A 22844-nucleotide genomic window follows, 5' to 3' on the forward strand; every position below is an offset into this window, starting at 1 on the left:
GTTTCTGGCTGGACTCCAGTCACAACTGGACTATTAGCACCATTTATAATCCTCCTTTACATTAAAACACAGGCTGAGAACAGCGGATGTGTCCACAAACAAAACGGAAACATCACGCCACGGTGGTCCTCACTGCAAAGTGTGAGACGGATCTACTTTTGTTTAAAAATATGAGCTCTTTATTGCCTCTCTAAACCCCCGTCCCTCAGTGACATGTACTGGCAGCGTGTCTGCAGTAACCATGTCCCATGATGCCCTCTGCCCTCCTGGAGTCACTCGCCGTCCCAGCAGGCCGAGCTGCTCGCTCCTCGCAGCTCGGCTGAATGTCACGTATTGAGGTGATAATTTAGCGAAGTTGTGGCAGAGTTGTACTTTAAAATACTTCTGCAGATTGTGCATTTGGCGTCTTTGTCGTCATGAACCAACTGAAAGTGGTTCCACACCGAGCTCCGTCTCCGCCTCCATCCTGCCAGCTCTGGCTTCTCGTCCGTCCAGTCAGAGGCCAGCTGCTTCTTCTTCTACTTTAAGGCAGACTCGGTGCTCACGGCACACTGCTGCCTCTCTTGGTGAAGTCCAACGTCGCAGCAACAATGAAATCCTGAGCAGACGCCGGCTTCTTCTGTGTTCACGCGTGTGTCAAGGACGTCTGGCGCCAAGCGCGCCCTCATGAGGGCGTGCAGGGAATTACAGGTTCAAAACGCAATGAAGCGCCAGTAATTTATTTTAATCGAGTAATTTCTTATCAACAATTAATTTTGCATCCCTATCTGGAACTGATTGAGTCTAGAGCTCAAGCAATCTCCTAATATTCAACTGTTCAAAACAAGGTACGAAAACATGATATTCACTCGGTACACATGTGAAAATGGTATACAACTCAAGTATGTATGACTGTGGACAACTCTTGCTTTATTACCTCCACCAGGAGGTTATGGAATCACGTCGGCTGGTTGGTTGGTTGGTTTGTTGGTTGGTTGGTTTGTTGGTTGGTCTGTTGGCAACATTATGGGAAAATTAATGGACGGATTGCAATGAGACTTTGTGGAAAGGTGGGTCTTGGGCTAACTTACAATCCATTAAATTCTGGTGATGATCCGGATCACTGTCTGGATCCAGGAATGTTTTAAAGGATTCTTTATCATTGAGAGATAGGGTGTACCGCCCAGCGGAACTTTAGTTTTAGTTCCTAGTCGGACCTGTTTCACAGACGGAACAGTCACGCAGCAGCACGACAAAATCACCACAAGTTGGCTTCTCTTCAAAACTTGATCAGAGCTTCGTCTGTAAGTGATTTCACCCGATGTTGGACTGTTTGTTTCCTTTGTTCTGCATCTCTGCATGTCCGTCATTCTCGTCCACGGACATCCGGGGAACTCAGCACGTTCGGGTGTGCGCGGTCCGTAGCCACCAGTGCGAGGGGCAAACAATCACGGACAGTGCTGCAAGCGGAGCGTTTGTGTGGAGTTTGTTCTTGCTCAGAATTTGTTATAAATTGAGAGACATAGATTAGGGATGCACATTTTATATATTTTTTATGACCGTTAACCGACACCCTTTAACCGGTTAATAACCATTAACCGATAAGATTTAAAGCCCGTCCTGCTTCACATGTCTGCGGGATGTGCGCTGCGCATTGGTCTGACTCTGTGCGGACCGATCTGCGGACGTCCGCGCAGCAGCCAGAATTTGTGACCGCGTTGCGCGCAGGTGGCGCTGGTATACGCATCGCCAGAGCGCCACAGAAAACAAAGTATGACAGTAAAAGTGACGGCATCTCGTGGACGGAGACAGCAGCCTGTCTGGAGGAGGAGAAGGTCTGCCGAGGGAGTCGCTCCGGCGCCGCCCCGCGATTCAGAAAAAAAAAAAAAAAAAAAGGCTAAATAAACTTTAATATTAAATGATAACGCACTGACAATATATGTGCTTAATTTTCTCTAAATAATCTGTAATAAAGGAGCAGAGAAACAGTCTGTAGAGCCGGAAAAGCTTGTGGAGGATGTGTGGAACACTGCGCCTGAACGCACAGCGTGGAGCGGTGGAGCGCCGAGGCTCCAAAGCGACGCGAAGCAGGACGACCTTTAAACGCCCTGCCGAGCGGCTTCATGCTGCCGCTCCGACATTCCGACGCACCGCCGTTTAGACACATCACCATTCCGGAATACCGCTATTCCGACACGCAGACGTCCCTCCATTCCGACACGGAAATGTGGCTCCGAGTGAGAGACTGACTCGGCGCTGTCCGGTGCTGAACTGCAGATTTACAATGACAGCAAATTCTCATCTAAAATGTAAGAAAAGCTACAAGATTTAGATATAACTAACAGCACTGAAGGCTTCAATCATCTCCTACTGTTTTTTAAATGATGTGGAGAGTGAGCGCGCTGGTGATTTTTTTTTTTTTTGTGTTCTGATTACTTTCCTAAATAAAGTTTTAGCTTCTGAAATCTGATTTTTAAACAGTTCTGATGGAGCTTAATATTTATCTGGATGCTGCGGCTTCACACTGAACCATTTCACTGTGAATCTGGACGACCCGCGGCGTCTGGAGATAAAAAATAATATTCAATGTAACGCCGGTTTTGTGCCACATGCGTCAATGCGCACAAAGATACACACCCTCCCCGACTGTACAACATGAAGGCACCTGGAATTAATCAGTGACTGAAGGAGTCGTCTGCAGCGCCGTCATTGATATCTGTAACGTAACGCCAGCTGCAGGAAGACGCACGGCTCTGTGGAGAGCTCCTCCAGCTGGAGCTTAAAAAAAAAAATAACCGATAGTATTAACCGGTCAAAGTTCCTGTTATCGGTTAACGGTTAAACGGTTAACCATGTGCATCCCTAACATAGATGTATAAAACGGTGGTGAAGAATTGTTGTGTGTTCACCTGCACCGACAATGTAGCTCGACAGTCTCACTTGTCCTTTTATGTGACACCAAGCGAGGCGACTGAACCAGAGAGGAGGAGAAAGTGGCCGTTATAAACAGAACCGTTGAGAACACTGACGTCACAGTAACGGCTTCGCCGCTGCATCTCGGACCTCGCCCCCGCCGCCCGGCCGCGAAGGCGGAGAGGATCATGGCCGACCTGAGAGAAGACGTCCGCCGGCTGTGGAGCTCAGGGAGAAGGACGACCTGCCGGAGAAGGCTCGGACGCTGACGATCGACCAATCCATGGTGATGTCGTCATTAACGGCCGCCGCCGCCTCGGCACCCTGCGCTCCTTCCTGCTCCACACCGGAGCCCCGCTCCTGGGCTGAGGTGGTAGTGCGAGGCCGCGAGCCTCGGCCCACCGCGGCTCCGCCTCCACCGCCCCTCTCCAACCGCCGCCTCGCCCTGACGCGGCACGACGGCGACGACACGGCGGATGATGAAGGCCGGCGGTCTGCTGCGGCTGCTGCCGCACCCTCCGGGGGAGCCACGGCCCGCCGCCAGGATCCTAACAACCCGGAAACCAGGCCGCCCGACGCCGCTCCGGTCCTCCGTCCTGCTGGGTCCCAGCCTCGCCGCTCCGCCGCGGCCCCGGAGCTGGAGCGAGTCCCGCCGATCCCGGAGAAGCAACAATCATCCCGGGCTTCGACCTCCGCGGCGCCGGAGGCTGATTATGGAGGCAGTGAGGAGGCTCTCCGGGAGCCACCGCCGCCCCAGGGAGACCCGGGAACGCCGCCCCAGGGAGACCCGGGAACGCCGCCCCAGGGAGACCCGGGAACGCCGCCCCAGGGACACCCGGGAACGCCGCCCCAGGGAGACCCGGGAACGCCGCCCCAGGGAGACCCGGGAACGCCGCCCCAGGGACACCCGGGAACGCCGCCCCAGGGAGACCCGGGAACGCCGCCCCAGCAACGAGGCTGCTGCCAGCGCCCCGCTGCGCCGGCAGAGCGCTCCCCGGCTCAGGACACCCACATCGCCCCGCCCCCGCCTCGGCCTCTCCTCCCCCGACTTCACTCATCATCGGCGCCAGGATCGTGCGGAATATTCGCTTCTTCAACGCCATCACACGGTGTTTTCCCGGCGCCACCGTCCCCACCATCCTGGATAAACTCCCAGAGCTCCTCCGGTCCGCCCCTCCTCCGCTCGCCGGGTGATCGTTCACATCGGGTCCAGCGACACGACGCGGCGACACTCCGAGCTCACCAGAAAGGACTTCAAGGAGCTTTTCAGTGTCCTGCAAAGCTCTGGAAAAATGATCTCCTTCAGCGGCGCCCTGCCAACGCTCTTCCGGGGTCACTTCATCGACAACTTCCACCTCTTCTGGAAGCGCCCTGCTCTCTACCGTCAGGATGGATTACATCCCAGAGGTTGGAAACTCCGTCCTGTCAGGTAACATCCAGCAGTCCAAACGTCTCCAGCTGTCAGTCCAGCTGACTAACGGTGTGTTTCCACCGGACACGTTTAACGCATTCGCGCAACAAAAGACAGCGCGCTGCGCTGGACGCCCGAGTTTCATCGCTGGTGTGTGAATTCATTCGCACGACGCGTCACGCTGGTACAAATATGCAACACAGAACATCCTGCAGAAACATCACAGCTCCTGCAGCAGCAGCAGTGGACAGAACTCTTCTGTCTGTCCCACAGTCCTGTGTGTGTGTGTCTGTGTGTGTGTGTGTGTCTCCTCCTCTGAGCCTGGTTCTGCAGGGTTCTCCTCTGAGCCTGGTTCTGCAGGGTTCTCCTCCTCTGAGCCTGGTTCTGCAGGGTTCTCCTCCTCTGAGCCTGGTTCTGCAGGGTTTTTCCTGTTAAAAGGGAGTTTTTCCTTTCCACAGTGGCTTATGCTGCTCATGTGGATCTGTTGGGTTTCTCTATAAAAGCGTCTAGAAACCACCATGCTGTAATTGGCACTTCATAAATAAAGCTGAATTGAATTGAATTGAACTGCCGACAGCAAAACACCGGGAAAACTGGCTACCGAAATCGGACTACACATATGTTTATTCTGCACACTTTGTAACAGGTAAGAAAGGAAAGCTTAGAGCTGCCATTTCCGTTTCTAGACTATATAGGTGGATGTGAGCTGAGCCTGTTAGCCTGTTAGCCTGTTAGCATGCCAGACTGACTGTATGTATTACACACATATAAGGACATAAAGAGATCCGTGTTTCCCCGTGTGTCTCTGCCCATGGAGAGACGGTCTGGCGTGCCAGGATATGAGCCTGGTCCTTTAAGCGTGGTAACAAACAAGCGCTAGCAGGCGAGCTAACGCTAGCTTGTTAGCGTCCTCATTTTAATCAAACTGTGTTAGTCAAATAAAAAAATTTAAATAGACACATTTTATAGCAACATTTGTACTGACCAGGAGCTTTGATGAGGTAGTGGTTCACATCTGGGAACCCAGACGAGACCATTGTTTTGGATTATTTCGCCAGGAATCAGCTGTGTGCCTGTATGGACACACATCCAGCCCGGCGACGTGAAGCTTTGCCTTATATCTTGCTAAAAGCTTCAAGCTTCAGTCCCTCCTGATACTGGTGAGCCACACCTGGCACCAGTGACCAATAGTAAACTTGTGCTGCTGCACAACAGAACGCTGAAAGTTTTAATGACCGTGCAAGCCCTTACGGTCGCTACGGTCCCTTCCACGCTGCTTGCCCCTCCGGCCTGGTAACTAAGGAAGATGACGGGGTGCGTGGCATCGCGCCGATATCGAGAATTGTGCTGTTTTTTTATTGCTGAGTTCCATTAGGGTGACGACTTTCATTTGACCAGTGTAGTACTGTATCTATCCAGCAGAAGGCCTCAGTACTACGTCTTAAATAACAGACTTTCTTTACATCTGCTTCGTTATATTTATATCTGGTGTTCTTATTGTTGTTGGTGACTGATTTGAGCTGTGGCGGAGGTCTGCGCTTTCTGAGTGCCGCATTCTAGTTTTAAGGTTGAGTTAAGTAAACAATGACATCCAATTTTGTTTAATGAGTTCTTTTTTGAATTACCACTGTTTGGGAGACAACTAGGGATCAATACGGTATTACTGCATTAGAACGCACCATATAGGGCTTTGTACATGTAGGAAAAGAAAGCAGCTGATTACGGTATGCTGGGTGTCTGCTGGTGTGGATGCTCAGGTTGGTTCAGGATGGGCAGGAACTGGTGTGATTAGGGGGGGGCGATATGGCAAAAATGTCATATCACGATTTTTTAAAATTAATATCACGATCCCGATTTTATCACGATTCTTTTTTATATTGATTTTTCTAGACTAATTTGCAAGTTTGACCATTTTTCCCCCAATGTTAAACATATAAAACGTATAAAATGTATTGAAACATGTAAAACCCTAAAAGAAAGAAAAAAGAATTTAAGCTAAAGAAACTGGCTTTAATTTAAATAGTGCAGGTTTTTTCTAATCAAAATGTGTAATGAACACAAACATACAAGTAATGAACAGCAATAGAGTGCACTGTTGTAACACAAAAACTAAACACACCAAATAGATTATTAAAAAGGGTCAATAAAAATGCAAACTTAGCTGGTTACCTCTTAAAGGACAACAATTTAGAACAAAAACAATTTAACTTTAATATCTATAACCTGAGTGAATAATACAGCTGCTTGAGAACAATGTTTTGTTCAGAGATCTAAGCTTTTATCTCCTTTTAAAAATGAGGTAAAAGATAATGAATAAAGTACACTTTTGTAACACAAAAAACTAAACATATCAAATAGCTTTTTAGCAATTTTAATGGGATATAGTTAATAGTTGCGCTATGTGACCACTAGAGGGCTCTGTCTCCACTGAAACACAGCCCCTCATCATCCCATTAAACCAAAGACGTTCCACTAGTGATCAGACTAAAGGTTCGTTTCAGCTGTTAACTTGATGGTGTGTTCACTAAGTGTCTTTTCACATTTCTGTGATTTGTTATATCTAAAATCCCTCATGCTAGCTTGTGAACTGCTAGCGGTAGCTCGCTAGCTAGCATTAGCATCGGTGCTAGCTTCAGCGTCTCTCCCTCCAGCTTGTTGGGGTGTTTCTATGGCGGCTGGTCTCTTGTAGAGACTGTACTGGTAAATGGTAAATGGTCTACACTTATATAGCGCTTTTACACTGCATTGACAGAGCCCAAAGCGCTTTACACTGCATTAACACCTTCACCCATTCACACACACATTCACACACCAGTGGAGCCGGCTGCCATGCAAGGCGCTCAGTCCATCCACTGGGGGCAGTTCGGGGTTCAGTGTCTTGCCCAAGGACACTTCGACATGCAGACAGGGGGAGACAGGAATCGAACTAACAACCTCCCGATTGCAAGACGACTGCTCTCCCCACTGAACCACAGCCGCCCCATACTGCTGCTGTAAACCAGCTCTGCCTGACACAGCCTCCACCCAGCCTCCACCCAGCCTCCACCCAGCAGCAGCTCCAGTCAGAAAAGCTCCACAGCGCTCTGCTCGCTGTTAGCTGCCTTTGCGTCCTGAACGCAGCGCTGGCTGTGGCTGCGTTTTGTTTTTTTTTTTGTTTTTTTTTAAATCATCGTTAATGTTGCTCCGCATGTATCTATCATGTATGTGGAGAACTGCACTGGAGGGAATATTTAGTTGATATTATCTGAAGCTTTCAGGTAACATCATCACTCCAAAAATATTATATATAGGTGAAAAAAGAACGAGGACAACGTGCCCTATAGACGGTTTAACGATCTTTCTGATTTATGAGATCGTCCCGACGTTATAATCCTTAACGATCTTATATCGTCATATTGTACACCCCTAGGTGTGATTGCGGGTGGAGGACTGATGGAGCTGCAGGGCTGGTGGTTTGGCGGCTGTTCACTGGCGGTGCAGAGGCTGGCACAACCTATGTGTTAAAAAAAAATGGCAAAAATAAGGAAAAAGATTTGACAAGTGACTATTAACCAGCAGGGGGCGCCATGACACGCAAAGCTGTGATGATCCGTCTGAAAGGTTCGCTGGTTTCACACTAAGCGATCCGTCCAGCAGGGGGAGCCATGACACCAGCAGTGGTGATGGGCCCATCTGCAAAGGGTGGGATCCAGAAAAAGGAAAAAGAGGAAAACAAATAATATCTGAAAAATGCCTGAGGGTGTGGCGGCTTCGGCATGGCCAGCAGGGGTCGCTGTGCTGTCTGCTGGTCTCCGTTTCACTCACTGGCGGGAGCATCAGGTATTAGAGGCTGAGCACTGCCTTCACTGGCAGCCGCTGGAAAACATTATGGCATACGTAACTCCAAGGCCAACGTACTGTATGTGATATTGTTTAAGGTACCTGATTCAAGGGTGACTGTATATACATATATGTCAGTAATATGTCTGTATATACATATGTCCACACCAGGGTTTCTGCTATAAAAAAAAAATGGCATCAGACAACGTGACCAGCAGGTTTTCAATTTACCGGAGAAGCCTTTCATTTCCCGGTCAAATATTATCTGAATTTATTGAGCTTAAAGGCTTCCGTGAGGCTCGGGGGGGGGGGGGGTGATTGTAATCATTGTCGCTCTGCGTGACAAAACGATTTAAAAACATAAGTAATTTGGTCCTACAAACATTTTTCCTATCTTCACAGTAAAGTTGTAACAGCCTGAGTGGACTGTGAACAGGAAGTGGCTCTCAGCCCTGCAGTGAGTCAGGGAGGAGGAGGAGTCAGAGCGGCGGCGTCCCGGACAGCTGCCCGGTTGCGCCGGTCAGGATCCAGCTGGACAGCGACTCACCTGGCTCTCCAGCTCCGCCTCCTCCTCCTCTCAGCTGTTCTGTTTAGTAAAAGTCTCTCGGTTTCGCCTGTTTCCACGTGTCTCCTGTGGTGTTGTGCTGCGCGCTCAGTCGGAGTAATGAAACGCTGCTACGAGTTTAGTTCCGCCTGAAAAGAAAGTTTTGTTCCACAAAGACCACAGAAGAGAGAAGATTCGGGGGTTTATTGTTGTTTTTTAATAAAATGAGGTGGAAATGGCCCTTTTTAATTTAAACTTTGCTTGGAGGGAAGATTCAAATAAAAATTGAGCTTGGAGGGAAGATTTGTCACCGGACATTTTGACCGGCGGTGTTAAAATATGTCGGACTTCTGCAGACTTTACCAGTCAAAGTCCGGTAATTACCAGATAGCGGAGACCCTGGTCCACACGTTTACTTGAATCAATAGTAATTGTACACATGTAAATATAAACTTTTTCAGTGTCCAGATGTCCTAGGAATTCTATTATTAAGACAGTACTGGAAGTAACAGCACTGAAGCTCTTGATGTACCGGGGGTAGTGCTGGGTACCGTTTAACGGTACCACTGAGGTACCGTTAAACGGTACCCAGCACTAACAGGGGCGGGTGAAATAAGTTTTCTTCTCCCCACTCCGTTTCGAGCGTTATGTATCTCATGACTGACATAAGACCGTATTGTCTACTCCTGTAAATTGACTGTCAGAAAAATATTATTACCTTGCAATAGCTCGAAATAAATATTTCATTCATTCATTCATTTCATCAGAGAATTTTCACTGGTTCTAACCACCCTGGCCCTGGTTGGCTTGGTCCTGAACAGTCCAGGTTGGGTTGATCTGAACAGCTGATTTCTTTTGAGTGGTACTTTGCACTGATGAAGCCTGGATGAGACATCTTGACAGACAATGGTCTATCAGGTCTGTCAGGTCCATCGGGTCCATCGGGTTTATCAGGTCTATCGGGTCCATCGGGTCCATCGGGTCCATCGGGTCTATCAGGTCTGTCGGGTCCATCGGGTCCATCGGGTCCATCGGGTCCATCGGGTCCATCGGGTCCATCGGGTCCATCGGGTCCATCGGGTTTATCGGGTCTATCAGGTCCATCAGGTCTGTCAGGTCCATCGGGTCTTTGGGTCCATCGGGTCCATCGGGTCTATCGGGTCTTTTTGGTTCAATCGGGTCCATCAGGTCTATCGGGTCCATCGGGTCTATCGGGTCTTTTTGGTTCAATCGGGTCCATCGGGTCCATCGGGTCCATCGGGTCCATCGGGTTTATCGGGTCTATCAGGTCCATCAGGTCTGTCAGGTCCATCGGGTCTTTGGGTCCATCGGGTCCATCGGGTCTATCGGGTCTTTTTGGTTCAATCGGGTCCATCGGGTCCATCGGGTCCATCGGGTTTATCGGGTCTATCAGGTCCATCAGGTCTGTCAGGTCCATCGGGTCTTTGGGTCCATCGGGTCCATCGGGTCTATCGGGTCTTTTTGGTTCAATCGGGTCCATCAGGTCTATCGGGTCCATCGGGTCTATCGGGTCTTTTTGGTTCCATCAGGTCTATCGGGTCCATCGGGTCTATCGGGTCTTCGTGTCCATCCAGGATATTGACGTGTTTGTCTCCTGTGTTCTGTCCCATCAGCCCCGTCCCTGCAGAGCAGGACCAGGTTCCTGAACCGGTTCCCCGAAGCTCAACACTCGGTACCCAAGGCTCAGACGGTCAAGCTGGATCAGGACCCTGATCAGGATGTTGTCACAACCACCAAAACCGAGGTAACAGTCCCACAATGCACCTGCACCAACACCACCACAAGCATGTTAGAGCCGGCACAGGGTTCGAACCAGCAGCCCAGCTCAGCCCCTCACAGCTGTCCTCAGTACAGGACACAGTCTGAAGTCCAGGACTCTGTGAACCAGGATCCGAGAGTCGCCCGAGTGAAGACAACTGTAAATCCAGAGAGATTCCAGCAGGGGGCGATGATGCTGGTTTAAAAAAGAGCCGAGTCCCATTAGAACTGTGCTTCTCAATGTTTTCCTGTCACCCCCCCCCCCCCCCCCCCCCCCCCCCCCAACCCACTCTGCACCACAACTATAAATAACAGCATTTGTCTATAAAACGGTTCTAGGTTCACCTCTGCAGAACATCCTTGTTAACATTTAAGAAAACAAAAAAGAAAGAGATACAGTTCAACTTACAAGAATAACTTTATTAACATTGTTCATTAGTCTGTAAAAGAAAAGACGTTAAGTGCATCAATTTGCCTGAAATTCAAAAAATAATAATATCCTGGTTTAAACTGTGAACATTCTGACAGACTTATTGCACCATTTGCTGCTGGAAAATAAAATTAAACAAAATCAATAAATAATAACAAATTCAAATTCACTTCAGCAACATGAACTCAGGAGCACAATATATAAAACACTTCAACCTACAAAAAAAACAAACAATTTGTGCTGATTTTTTCCCTTTTTTATCAAAATGAGGAAGCCAGGACTAATGGCTACAATGAGCAGGTTCTGCAGAGCACAGCTTCTCAGGAGGTTTGAAGCAGGATCCTGCAGCTCTCAGCTCCTGGGACCTGGACCTGGTCTTCAGTGCAGGATCCTGCAGCTCTCAGCTCCTGGGACCTGGACCTGGTCTTCAGTGCAGCAGCAGCAGAGAAGCCAGACTCACAGAGGCAAGATGCTGCTAAAGGAAGCAGAACGCCCACAGCCCTCTGCCCTGAGAGGGGGTCCTGCCTCTCTACACTCAGAGTTCTCTTTTGACTCACTGTCTTCGTCTCTCTCCGCCTTTCTTTTCATCCCTGTTATAAAAGTCTTCATGTTGTCTCAGGGTTTGTTTACTGGCTTCACATCGCAGCTCGGTGCAAAAAAACAAAAACAAAAAAACAAACCCAGAGACATATTAATTGTCTATGAAAAACCCGACACCGTAGAGCTGCACACTCTGACAGTGAGAGCGCCACTGCCAACTACTGGAGTGGATGTGCAATTACACTTTATTTTAGTCCGGCGGGGAAAAAAAGCATGTTCCCCACGGTCACACGCGCCCCCCCGGGCATTGCTCTGTGCCCCCCCAGGGGGGCGCGCCCCACAGTTTGAGAACCACTGCATTAGAACCACGAGAACTCGGCCTGCAGCTAACCATGATTTTAATTCTGGATTCATGAGCTGATTATTTTTACGCCTGATCGATCAGGAAAAACACACATTTGTAATTTTCACCTCTTTGTTAAAACTGAAGACTTACGGCCCGAACGCACTGGACCGCGCACGGCGCTTCTTTTTTTTTTTTTTTTCCCTTGTCCTGTCCGGCAGCTGGGGCGTGCAATATTGTATGATTGTAGCCTTTTACTATCCGAACAGATTTTAATGTTAGCAGCAGGAGGAGACTGAGTCTCCTCCTGCTGCTGCCTTTATTTAAAGCTGGCATCCGGCATGGCTGAGGACAGGACCGGGACGGAAACGCTCAGAGAGCAGGGACAGAAAGAGAGAGAGATAAACAGAGGGAGAACGGGGGGGGGGGGGGGGGGGGGGGGGGGGGGGGGGCACAACCTATGTACAAAGTCACAATACAAAACAGTGTTGTCGACGCACCACACGCAACCTAGAACAATCCCAAACCCCCAATCTAGACAACACCAAAACAGAGCCGACAACCAACACAGAAAATTACAGAACCATACATACATTTTTTTTTTTTTTTTTCCGAACCATATTAGTGAACAGACCAGGCCACAGAAATAAAAGGAGGTGTAGGGGAGGAAGGAAATGCAAGGACACCACAAACCCTTTTTTTTTTTTTTTTTTTTTTTGAATATAGCTAGTCGTAACTAGTAGTAACTAGTAGTAACTAGTAGTAAACTCGGGGCGTGCATCAAGAGAGGTCTGCTACAGATTATTCTAACCACCACAAGAAGACAAGGTAACCCAGTATGTGAAGAGTGATTAAAGATCAGCGTGATCATGTGAATATGATGGTGACAGTGATGGTGATAGTGATCATGCATATATGACCTCTGACCTCTGAGAAGGCCAGAAGCAGGCCAGAGAGGCCCTCAGAGCCCAGACAGCCGGCGGTCATCACAGAGCCCGGATCCAAGCCGCCCCCCCAGGCAGACGCCCCCGCTCCGGTCCAGAAACGGGGCAGAGGAAAGCCCCGGCCGGGGACCCCGGCAGCCCCGGGGCCCGGGCCCCGCGGAGCCACGACCGGCAGGAGCCGGTCCACCCCGGGCGCCGGACGCCCGGGGCGGGCAGGGCCGAGAGCCCGAGGCCCAAGAGCCCAGGAGCCGACCCCACACCCAGGCGGAGGGTCATGACCCCCCCGGGAGAACCAGCCCACACGGGCGGCTACCCACCCCAGGCCAGTACCCCCCCCCAGCGCTCCGGCCACGCACCCCGAGATCCAGGGAATCACCCCCCCCACCCCCACCCCCCACCGCCCCCCCTACCCGGAACCCACCCCCCCCGTCCACCGCCCGGCCCACCCCTCCCACCCCCTGTCCTCTCCCACCTCACTCCCCCCGGCCCAACCCAACACTCATACCCACTCACTCACACTGACACACACACATGCACACACGCACACACGCACACACACAACCACTCATCCCTAAACCAAACGCACACATACACACACACTCACATTCCAACACACTCACACACTCTCACGTACACGCTAACAAGCACACACACACACACACACACACACACACACACACACACACACACACAGTCCATCCTACCCCAAACACACTCACGTTCCCGCGTCATCCAACTGTCACATCCTGTGGGAGACCCCCCCGGAAGGCAAGGGAACACCGAACCCCACATCCAGGACCCCCCGCCACCCACAACTGCCGCCCCCACCCCCCCACCCCACCGCTGCAGACAGGTATGCACCCCCCAGAGCCAGCAGCCCCCCAAACCACAGCCGCTCCAAACCCCAGGCCTGTGGGGAAAACAACAGCCCCCCCCGCCCCCACCCCCCACCAGAAGGAATCCGGAAACGGGGGCGCAGAAGACCCCATTGCCCTCTCTCCCCCCCCCCCCGTCTCGTGAGTGTTGATGGAGTATATGTTGTTTGCGATTAAAATTTGAGGGTCAGTAACCACACCGTGCCGCGAGTGAGGCCAAACGAGCAGTCCCATCCACCTGAACAGCCCCACCCCCGACACAGCGCGCCAAGACCCCCCGACGTGTGTGTTTGTATGTATTTGGTCGTGTTAGATGACTAAGTGCAGTTAAGACTGAGAGGCGAGCCACCTAGATGGCCCCCTCCACCACACCCAACTTGATAAGCCCGCCTCCCAAAGCCCTACGTGTGTGTGCACGGCGCTTCTGATGGCCTTCCATGTTAACCTATCTGACTGGCCGCACAGAACGCGCAGGGGAGCGCTGCGCGCGCCGCGGCTCGCCCGCTCCGTTGTATTCTTCGCGAGCGCCGCGAGCGCCGGGAGCGCCATATGTCAAGCTGGATCAAGCAGATCGGACCAGACAGGAAGTTGGAAACAGAAAAGGCAAGAGAATCCGGTCAGTTTTCAAAATAAAATAAATTAAATGACGATGAGTTACGGACGGCGTTGCTCGCCCGTCTATAGTTTGTCACTTGGGTCTAATCACAAGAGAGATGGACACACAAACAGACATACGCATGTACGCACCCAAACACACACACACACACACACACACACACACACACACACTCGGCGACAGAGATTCATGTGATGCAGAAAAAAAGAGGACAGGAGGAGAAAAAGTCTCTCCACAGGTCACCAGAACACACATCCATCCTGGCAGAGCGACAGAGGGAACAAACGTGAAACCCGAGAGCAGCCGGATCAGCCGAGTGCAGCCGATGTGACCAGCGGGAGAGCAGGCAGCAGACACGCCTCCAGTGCGAACAGCCAAGCGCCGGCGCCGAGACGCGTGCGGCGCCTCCGCTACGCTTCCGCGTCCAGTGCGTTCCCGGCGTTAGACTGACGGCGAAGGAGAGCAGACGCCTGCTCCTGGAGTATTCTGTTCAAGAATAAATCCATGTTTGTCAAATTGCTTCTTTCAACCAATAAGTAAACAGAGAAAGACCCCCAGGCTCTGGCTCACAGACTGCTGGGGGTCCGGAGCCCCAGTTTGAGAACCGTTACTGTGCAAATGTAGCTCTGTTGTTGTACTGTTCTAAAAAAAACACATTTCAACAATAATGAATCATTTCCCAGTCCGTGTCAGCTCTTTAAGTTCTGTTGTGCTCTGCGTTCACTCGTCCTGCTTCTGCGAGAAACCATCAGTGGATCATGAGACAGCCTGACCACACACCTGAGAACGCCTGAGAACACCGGAGAACGCCCGGAGAACACCGGAGGACGCCCGGAGAACACCGGAGAATGCCCGAGAACGCCTGAGAACGCCCGAGAACACCGGAGAATGCCCGAGAACGCCGGAGAACGCCCGAGAACACCGGAGAATGCCCGAGAACGCCGGAGAACGCCCGCCCGAGAACACCGGAGAACACCTGAGCCACACAGGCTACCAGGTTTAGAGAGTTGACTTGACTTTGGGCAGATCTGGGGCGTCCAGAGTGTCCGGCGCTCCAACACTGGTGAAAAGACCAGCCGGTTCCACCGCTGTGGCAAAACCTCATCAGCTACACACACACACACACACACACACACACACACACACACACACACACACACACACACACACACATGCCGTCAGACAGGAATGCTACATTTCGTCATTGTACAAAGGCAAAGCGTTGAGTCCGGGCCTCCTGCCTCCGCCCCGCTGTGTTGCTCGCTCTGCAGGGGAGTGAGTGGGTGAGTGGGTGAGTGAGTGAGTGAGTGAGTGTGTGTGTGTTTTGACTTTAGTTCAGTCCGCCAGCATTCACAAAGCGCCACCTGAGACGGCGACTGCGTTTCATTGATTTGGTCAATTTGTTGTTGCCTCATTGGAACCCATCAGAAAACCCTGAGTCCCAGGAGAACCCAGCAGAACCTGCTGAGAACCTGAATCAGAGTGTAAAGAACCACATTAATCCTGGATCCAGACCAGCTTCTGGTCTTCTGGTCTCTGTCTCAGGTTCTTCTGGACGTTTTCATCAAAAGATATTTGAACATGCGGTGATAAGACCAGAGCAGGTGTTGGAGGCAGCGGATGTCATTTGAAAGCAGCTCCACAGGCAGGAGGAGGATGAGGCTGGACTTTACAGGAGCTCACGACAGGCTGGACTGATAGAGCGTCACATGATCACACAGCAGGACGATTGTCACGTTAACCCGGGAGAGTTTGACAGAGAGGGTGAAACATGAGAGTGACATTTTTAGATTAAGGTCAGAGTGGGGTCACCTGGGGTCATATTTCAAAAAGTGAAAACAATCCTTAAACAATCTACCTGAAAAAACACCACAGACTGAAGGTTTTAAGAGCAGCAGCTGGTCAGAGTCACATCTGAAGCCAGACCGTTACAGAAACGACCACCGAAAGTCGAAATAGAATGTTTTTATATTTTTATTTTATAGAATTTTTTTTGTTCCCCCACACACACCCCAACCCACCTCTGCAACACCTTGCTTTTTTTTTTGGTTTTTTTCCCCCCCGCACCCCAACTCCGTTGTTCTGGATCGTTCCACAGCCAGAGGAAAATGTCTTTTTCTCAGTAAGATGCCTTCCATTTGGATGCCTGTGTAGTTTTCTCATGTGGACTCCTCCCAGATCCACGACTTCCAGATGAATTCTTAATAACTTCCAGATTGATAGTCACTGCAGAGCTGGAAGGTGCTGCTCTATGTCCGAGCTGTCTTCTTTGTCTCAGCCTCTTCACTTCCTTCTCTCCGCCCTCTCTCTCTTCTCTCGGGACTTGGCGGCTTTTTTTTTTTGCGCTTTCTGCTTTTCTTTTTCCATCTTGGCCTTTTCCCTGTCGCTCATGGAGGCAAGGCTGTGCAGCTTGACAACCTGGTCGATGAGAACCTGCGTGTCCAGTTTTGTTCTGGCCTTGCTTTCTGTCCAGTCTCGCTCTTTGGAGATCCAGGTCTTTTCTGCCTCTTCAGTCTGGCTCAGCAGCTCCTTTGTCTGATGAATGGCTTCCTCCTTAGCCTTCATCTCACGACGGAGCTGCTCTTCTACATTATTATATTTCTTATTGCAGTCAGCGTTCATGGCACACATCTGGGACTCCATCTTCGTCAGCTTGGCCTGAATGTCCAGGTTTGTATCCAACAGCACCGTCTTCTCAGAATTGAGACGAGTGAATTCTTCTTCTCTCTCGTTTTGGAGACGTTTCAGTTCGTGCTGGTGTTCTTGATTGAGACGTGACATTTTTTCAGCCGTCTCTGCATCTCGTGCTGCCCAGTTCTTCGCCCACTCCGGCGTGGCGTCTTCCGCTTATTTTTTTCAGAGCACGGCAACACCGGACACAACGCACATCCACACGCCACACGTGAAGCGCAGGTCAGCTGCCTGCTTCATGCTTGTGTGGATGAACCATCTGTGAACGTTGGCTCTGGAGAGCCCTTTGCTGGAAGGGTTTCTGAGTCAGGAAGTGCGGCTCGGGTAGGATGCTTGTGCAACGTGTGGCTCAGGGCGCACGGCGATGACATCATCGTTTACGACGGGCTTGGTGACTTGATGCTTGGCGATTCAAATGCCGATGCGGCCGCTCTTTGAATGAAACGCTCATCATCACGCACTGTGGACTGATCTTTGATTGTGTTTGATGCTGCTTGTGACTGACAATTCACAAAAGAAGTGAAAATGAGTCGTTCAGGTGGTGCTGAGATTGAGTCTGCAAAAAGAGTCAGCAAACTCACTGAGAGGGCTTTGATGTATCAGGTGGAAAAGCTGCAGAACGAGCACAAAGGGTTTGTGAATAAAATGAAAGGAATGATTTTGGAAATTAAAGCGCTTATGAAGCAAAGGGAAAATGTGCCTCAAAAGAATTTCTGGGAAGTTTGAACAAACTCTGTGTGTGTGCTGGAAAAGCTGATGATGAACTGATGCCATTGCTGCCACAAGAGGAGGCTGATAAACAGACTGAATGGTTTTCAAGCATCATGAAATACACTGAAACGTTCCAAAATGATGCAAGACGGTGGATACAGGAAACTGAACAACAGTTAATTCAAGTAAATGAGAACGTTTGTCTGGTGGAAACTGAAACGAATGAACCTGTATTGAATGCTTGTGATGAGAACGAAGAGGACGAAATAAAACCAAGTGACAGTATTTCTAATGTTGGATCTCACAAAGCCTCTCAAACCATGCGCTCCACATCTTCATCTGCACGCTTGGTAGCTGAAGCTGAGCTGGCTGCTTCAGCTGCAAGACAAAGATCCCTGGATGAGAGACATGCTCTCCAGGAAGAAGAGCTGTGCAAAAGGAAAGCAAGACTGCAACTGGAAGAAGAAGAGGAGCAGCTGCACAAGAGGAAAGAGAAACTACAACTGGAAAGTGAGATCGCAGAGAAAATGGCAAAACTGAACATTCTCATGGCACAAAGCACGTCAAGTGGGAAAAGATCATCGAAGGTTTCAGATGGAATGAATTCTTATCTGGAAAAAGGAAAGGCACAACAGCAGCTCAGCGTGATGGCAGAAGAATTCCATCCCTCAGCAGCTGTGAAACCAAAAATTATAATGGACGGAAATCAGTCAGTTAAACGCACAGCGGTGGAAAATGTAACATCCTCACAAAATAAAGTCCCACAATGCTCAGTGTTTGAAAATGTGGCAGCCCACACACAGGACGGTCACCAACAACTCAACTCAGACTCGAATACAAATGCACCTGATGTGGAAACCATGATGTTCTCAGCATTATGAGGAAGCAAAATGAAATAACAACTTTGCTTGTTCAACAACAACGCCTCACGGCCCTGCCAAAGCGAGAGATCCCAATATTTGATGGCGATCCATTAAAATATCACACATTCATCAGAGCATTTGAAAACGGAGTTGAGAGAAACACCATAAACAACTCAGACCGGCTGTACTTCCTGGAGCAGCATACTAGAGGACGAGCCAGAGAACTGGTGAGCAGCTGTCCACACATGAACCCAGACCGCGGATATTTCAGAGCCAAGACTTTATTGAAGGAGCAGTTTGGTAACGAGCACAAGGTTGCCTGTTGTTACATGGAGAAAGCCCTTTCATGGCCTGTGATAAAACCAGAGGACGGGAGGCACTGCTGGACTACAGTCTATTCCTCAGAGGCTGCTGGAACGCCATGGAGGACGTGCTGTGTCTCCATGACCTGGACATACCTTCGAACATGCTGAACATTGTGAGGAAGCTGCCGTACGAGCTCAGAGATGGATGGAGAACTCAAGCTTGTGAGCTGCAGGAACATCAGCAAAGAAGAGCAAGGTTCACTGATATCGCAGACTTCGTGGAAAAACAAGTCAAGATTCTAACAGATCCTGTTTTGGCAACATACAAGGTCCTGGTATGACAACATACAAACCAAAGGGTCTAGCTTCGCTACCACAGTTGGACCGGTGGAGAACAACCCTCAGCCTGCAAAGAAGGACAAAGAAATCAAAACACCAGAAAAGAAGACTTGCATGTTCTGTGGTGCAGGACACACTCTGGATATGTGTGCGCAGTTGGGAAGAATGACACACCAGGAGAAGATTCAATTCTTACAGGAAAATGGCATTTGCTTTGGCTGTTTGTGTACAGGACACATCAGTAAGCACTGCCGCAAAAGGATTTCCTGTTCAAAGTGTCACCTGAAGCACCCCGCTGTCCTCCACAGAGAAAAGGATTCAAAGCAAGCTGAGAAGGATGCAGAGGTTCGTGTCAACACTCTGGTGTTAAGTGGTCTTACAGGGGCTGGAGACCAGGACTGGAAACTGCCAATTGTGCCCGTCCAAGTAAAATCTGAAAAAGGAAATAAAATTGTCACCACTTATGCATTTCTGGATGAAGGGAGCACAGCAGTGTTTTGTGCAGAAAGCCTGATGAATAAACTCAATCTCACGGGGAGAAAGGGACAGATCCTTCTACGCATGATGGGACAACAGAAGGTTGTGAGCAGCAACACTTTGTCTGGACTGGAGGTGGCTGCGCTGCACGGAGACACATTCAAGTTGCCTAATGTGTTCACACAGGAGTCCATGCCAGTGTCTAAAAGGAACATCCCGACAAGGATTATATTAAGAAATGGCCTCCCCTGACACACATTCAGCTACCTCAAATCAATGCAGAAATTGAGCTTCTTATTGGAGTGAATGTACTGGAAGCCCTGGAGCCATTGGAGGTGGTGCACAGTGTGAGGGGAGGACCTTTGCCACAAGGACCAGGCTCGGATGGACCGTAAATGGACCACTAGGAGGCAGCAGTGAGACGACTGCAGACAGAAAAGAGCCACCAATAACTGTCAACAGGGTCTCTGTTGCGAACCTGGGAGAGGTTTGGCAACCTCGGAGGCAATCATCTCCACTGCTCCACCTCTCTGATGTGAATGCTTCAAGGTCGGCTCATGCATCAAGGATCAATTCAAAGAAGAAACGTTTGGTTGAATACAAAGGGCCTAAGAAGGTGAAAGTGGAAGTTAAAGCTACTCAAGCGGAAGATGTTCCACTTCCTAAAGATATCATCTCTGAAAAAGCAAATGAACTGATGGTTAAAGAAACGCCACCCCCCACCTACTGGAAAGAGTTCATGGAGGAGCGGTGGCAGAACCTCTCATTCAGTGTTCTTCAGGAGAATGAGAAATTACATGAAACATTGAAACCAAAGAGGAGCAGATTTCACAGCTTCAGAACAAGAAAGAGGAGCCACAATGGTTGGCACAAGTCCAATACATGTCTGGATGGAGCATGTTTGGAAAGGATCTGGTGGAAGGATACTCACCTCAACTACAGGGGCACCAGACATGGCCAGGAGCGAGGAAGAACCTCAACGTGAGACCTCGTCTTCATCATGGCCAGCACGGCACCTCGGAACTCCTGGCTGATGGGATGAGTGATTCGAACCTCTTCAGACCGTCGTGGATTTGTCCGTCAGGTTCGGATTAAAGCACGAACCAGCTGCCTGGATCGGCCTGTTACCGAGGTCGGTTTGCTGCAGCAGGCTGAAGCTGGTTAAAGACGAGCTGGCTTAAGTAGAGACGCTGGTTTCCTGGATTATTTCCTGGAGCTATCGTTGGATTATCCCTTTGATTTTTTTTCTTTTATTTCTTTTTTGATCACAGTCAGGTGTCTGAATTCGCCTTTTTTGGACGTTTTTGGCTAATCCTGATTTTTAAGTTTATACTTAAGACTTGAAAAGAAAAAAGAAGATTCCATTGTGGATTATTATTATTGGATGGACACTACTTTAGTGATTGTAAATTGTTATTGATTTTCTGGCTCCATGTATTTTTTGATTTGGTATTTATTGAACAATAATTAAGGGGCTGGTGTGTAGGAGCCATAATATAGGGTGTGTATGTGTCACTGGGTGTTTAAGGTTTCCATGGTGATGCACGGGTGCCTGGTCACGTGACGCATGCGGTGGTGGGCGGTGGCGGTCAGGTAGTTATTAAAAGGTGTGTTCACCTGTAACAATTCGCCCGTCGATTCCAGAGCGATCTTGCCACACGCATAAAGAGGTCACGGGCGGGAAACACCAATCAGCAGGGGTGATTAACTGGGGGATGACAAACTTAAGATTGGTAACAGAAACCCACATTTATTCTGGCAAAAACCCCTCCCAACAGAACACAAGCAACCCGCCGCTCGGGCGCTCCTCCTAATAAGTCAAACAGAAAACGCCGCACAATGCAGGAAGTCCAGAAAATAAACAGAAAGGGCTCAAAAAAAGTCCTGTCTTTTATAGCCCTAAGACCCCCCCCCCCCAAAGTTTGAGGCGCACGTCCCTGCAGGTGACTGACTGAGAGGCCGGTGTTGTGGGTTACTCACACCCGGGTCACTCCTCAGTCCGCTGGTCTCCAAAGCTCCTCCTCTCCAGCCCGGTGGCTCCGTGGATGGAAGTCGGTTTAATCCAGTTGACCCCAAAAAACACCAAGTTATTTCCACACTGGTGCAGATCCACCCTGGAAAACGCTCCACAGCCTCGCTCCGCCGGCAGGTGAGTTCCAGGACGGCGTGTGACGTCACTCTCCTCTCGCAGCAGGTGCGCTGCCTTCCTTAAATAAACAACCCCGCCCCCATACCGATGTCCAGGTAATTATGTCCTTGTCACGGTTTCCAATCACAAAACCGTGCCCCAGATTAAATAGCCACAGTGACCCAAGTCTAGCATATGAAGATGACAGCACAGGAAACACATTTTATCACCCCTGCTGGGTGAAACACGTAAGGACCTCCGTGGTCGTTACACACCTGCAGGCAGGGGGAGAGAGGAGAGCGGGGTCGCCATCATTTTTGTTGACCGTTTGCTGTGTTTTGGCCCGTTTTCGTTGATGCACGTTCACACAGAGGCCACTGGAGGTGCAGCCGACGGTGTGTGCTGACCGATGTGAATTAAACGATTTGAACTGCACTTACGTCATCGTGTGCTTTCTGGAGGACGCGGCAGCGCGTCGGACAAACAGAACCCTCACCTTTCCTCTCAGGGCGACAAGGTGGGCTTGGAGTCACCGATACACCTCTCCTTCACCAAAGTGCTGACCTGTTTGACCAGCTTGCTGTTCTCCTCCTGTTGACAGACCATCGTTTTTGCCATGTTGGCCTTGGTGTCCTCAGAGCTGTCCTTCTGTTCCTGGAGGCTTTTCTGTAAGGACTGCACCTCGTCCAGCGTCTGTCTCAGGAGACGCTCTTTCTCCTGGAGGTCAGAGTCCAGTGGCTGTTGTTTGGACTCTAAAGTTTTGACCAAGCTGGTCAGCCCCTTTTTTTCATTCACCAAACTGCTGACCTGGTTGGTCGACACCTCCCTCGCCTCTTCCAAGGTGCTGACCTGTTTGACCAGCCTCTCATTCTTCTCTTCTGTTTTTTTCTTTTCCGCCTCCAAACTGTCAAGGCGATGTTGGAGTTCATTGCACCGCATCGTCTCCTCCATGCTCAATTTACAATAGTAACGCAGTGCTTCACGCGGCTCGTGAACAGAGGGTTTCATTGCGCTCTCCATCATGTCGATACAATGTTCTCTGGTGTTGAACCTATGACTTGTCATGTTGATGCTCTGACTTGCTGTGCTTTCTCTCTGTCTACTCTCTGTCATCACTCTGTCTTCTCTCTGTACGAA

The 22844-nt window shown here is 50.0% G+C and overlaps 1 protein-coding gene across 1 annotated transcript in view; it reads left to right on the plus strand.

The window, feature by feature from the left end:
- Positions 1 to 22844, plus strand: part of LOC115391097 (zinc finger protein 467-like) — a 40465-nt gene that overhangs the window by 1627 nt on the left and 15994 nt on the right. Inside the window, exon 2 of the mRNA XM_030095201.1 lies at positions 10301 to 10431. Within this exon, the coding sequence (XP_029951061.1) occupies positions 10301 to 10431 (131 nt within the window). The remainder of the gene's footprint in view (positions 1 to 10300; positions 10432 to 22844) is intronic.

The sequence above is a fragment of the Salarias fasciatus genome, chromosome 6 (assembly GCF_902148845.1).
Source record: "Salarias fasciatus chromosome 6, fSalaFa1.1, whole genome shotgun sequence".
NCBI classification, from domain to species: domain Eukaryota; kingdom Metazoa; phylum Chordata; class Actinopteri; order Blenniiformes; family Blenniidae; genus Salarias; species Salarias fasciatus.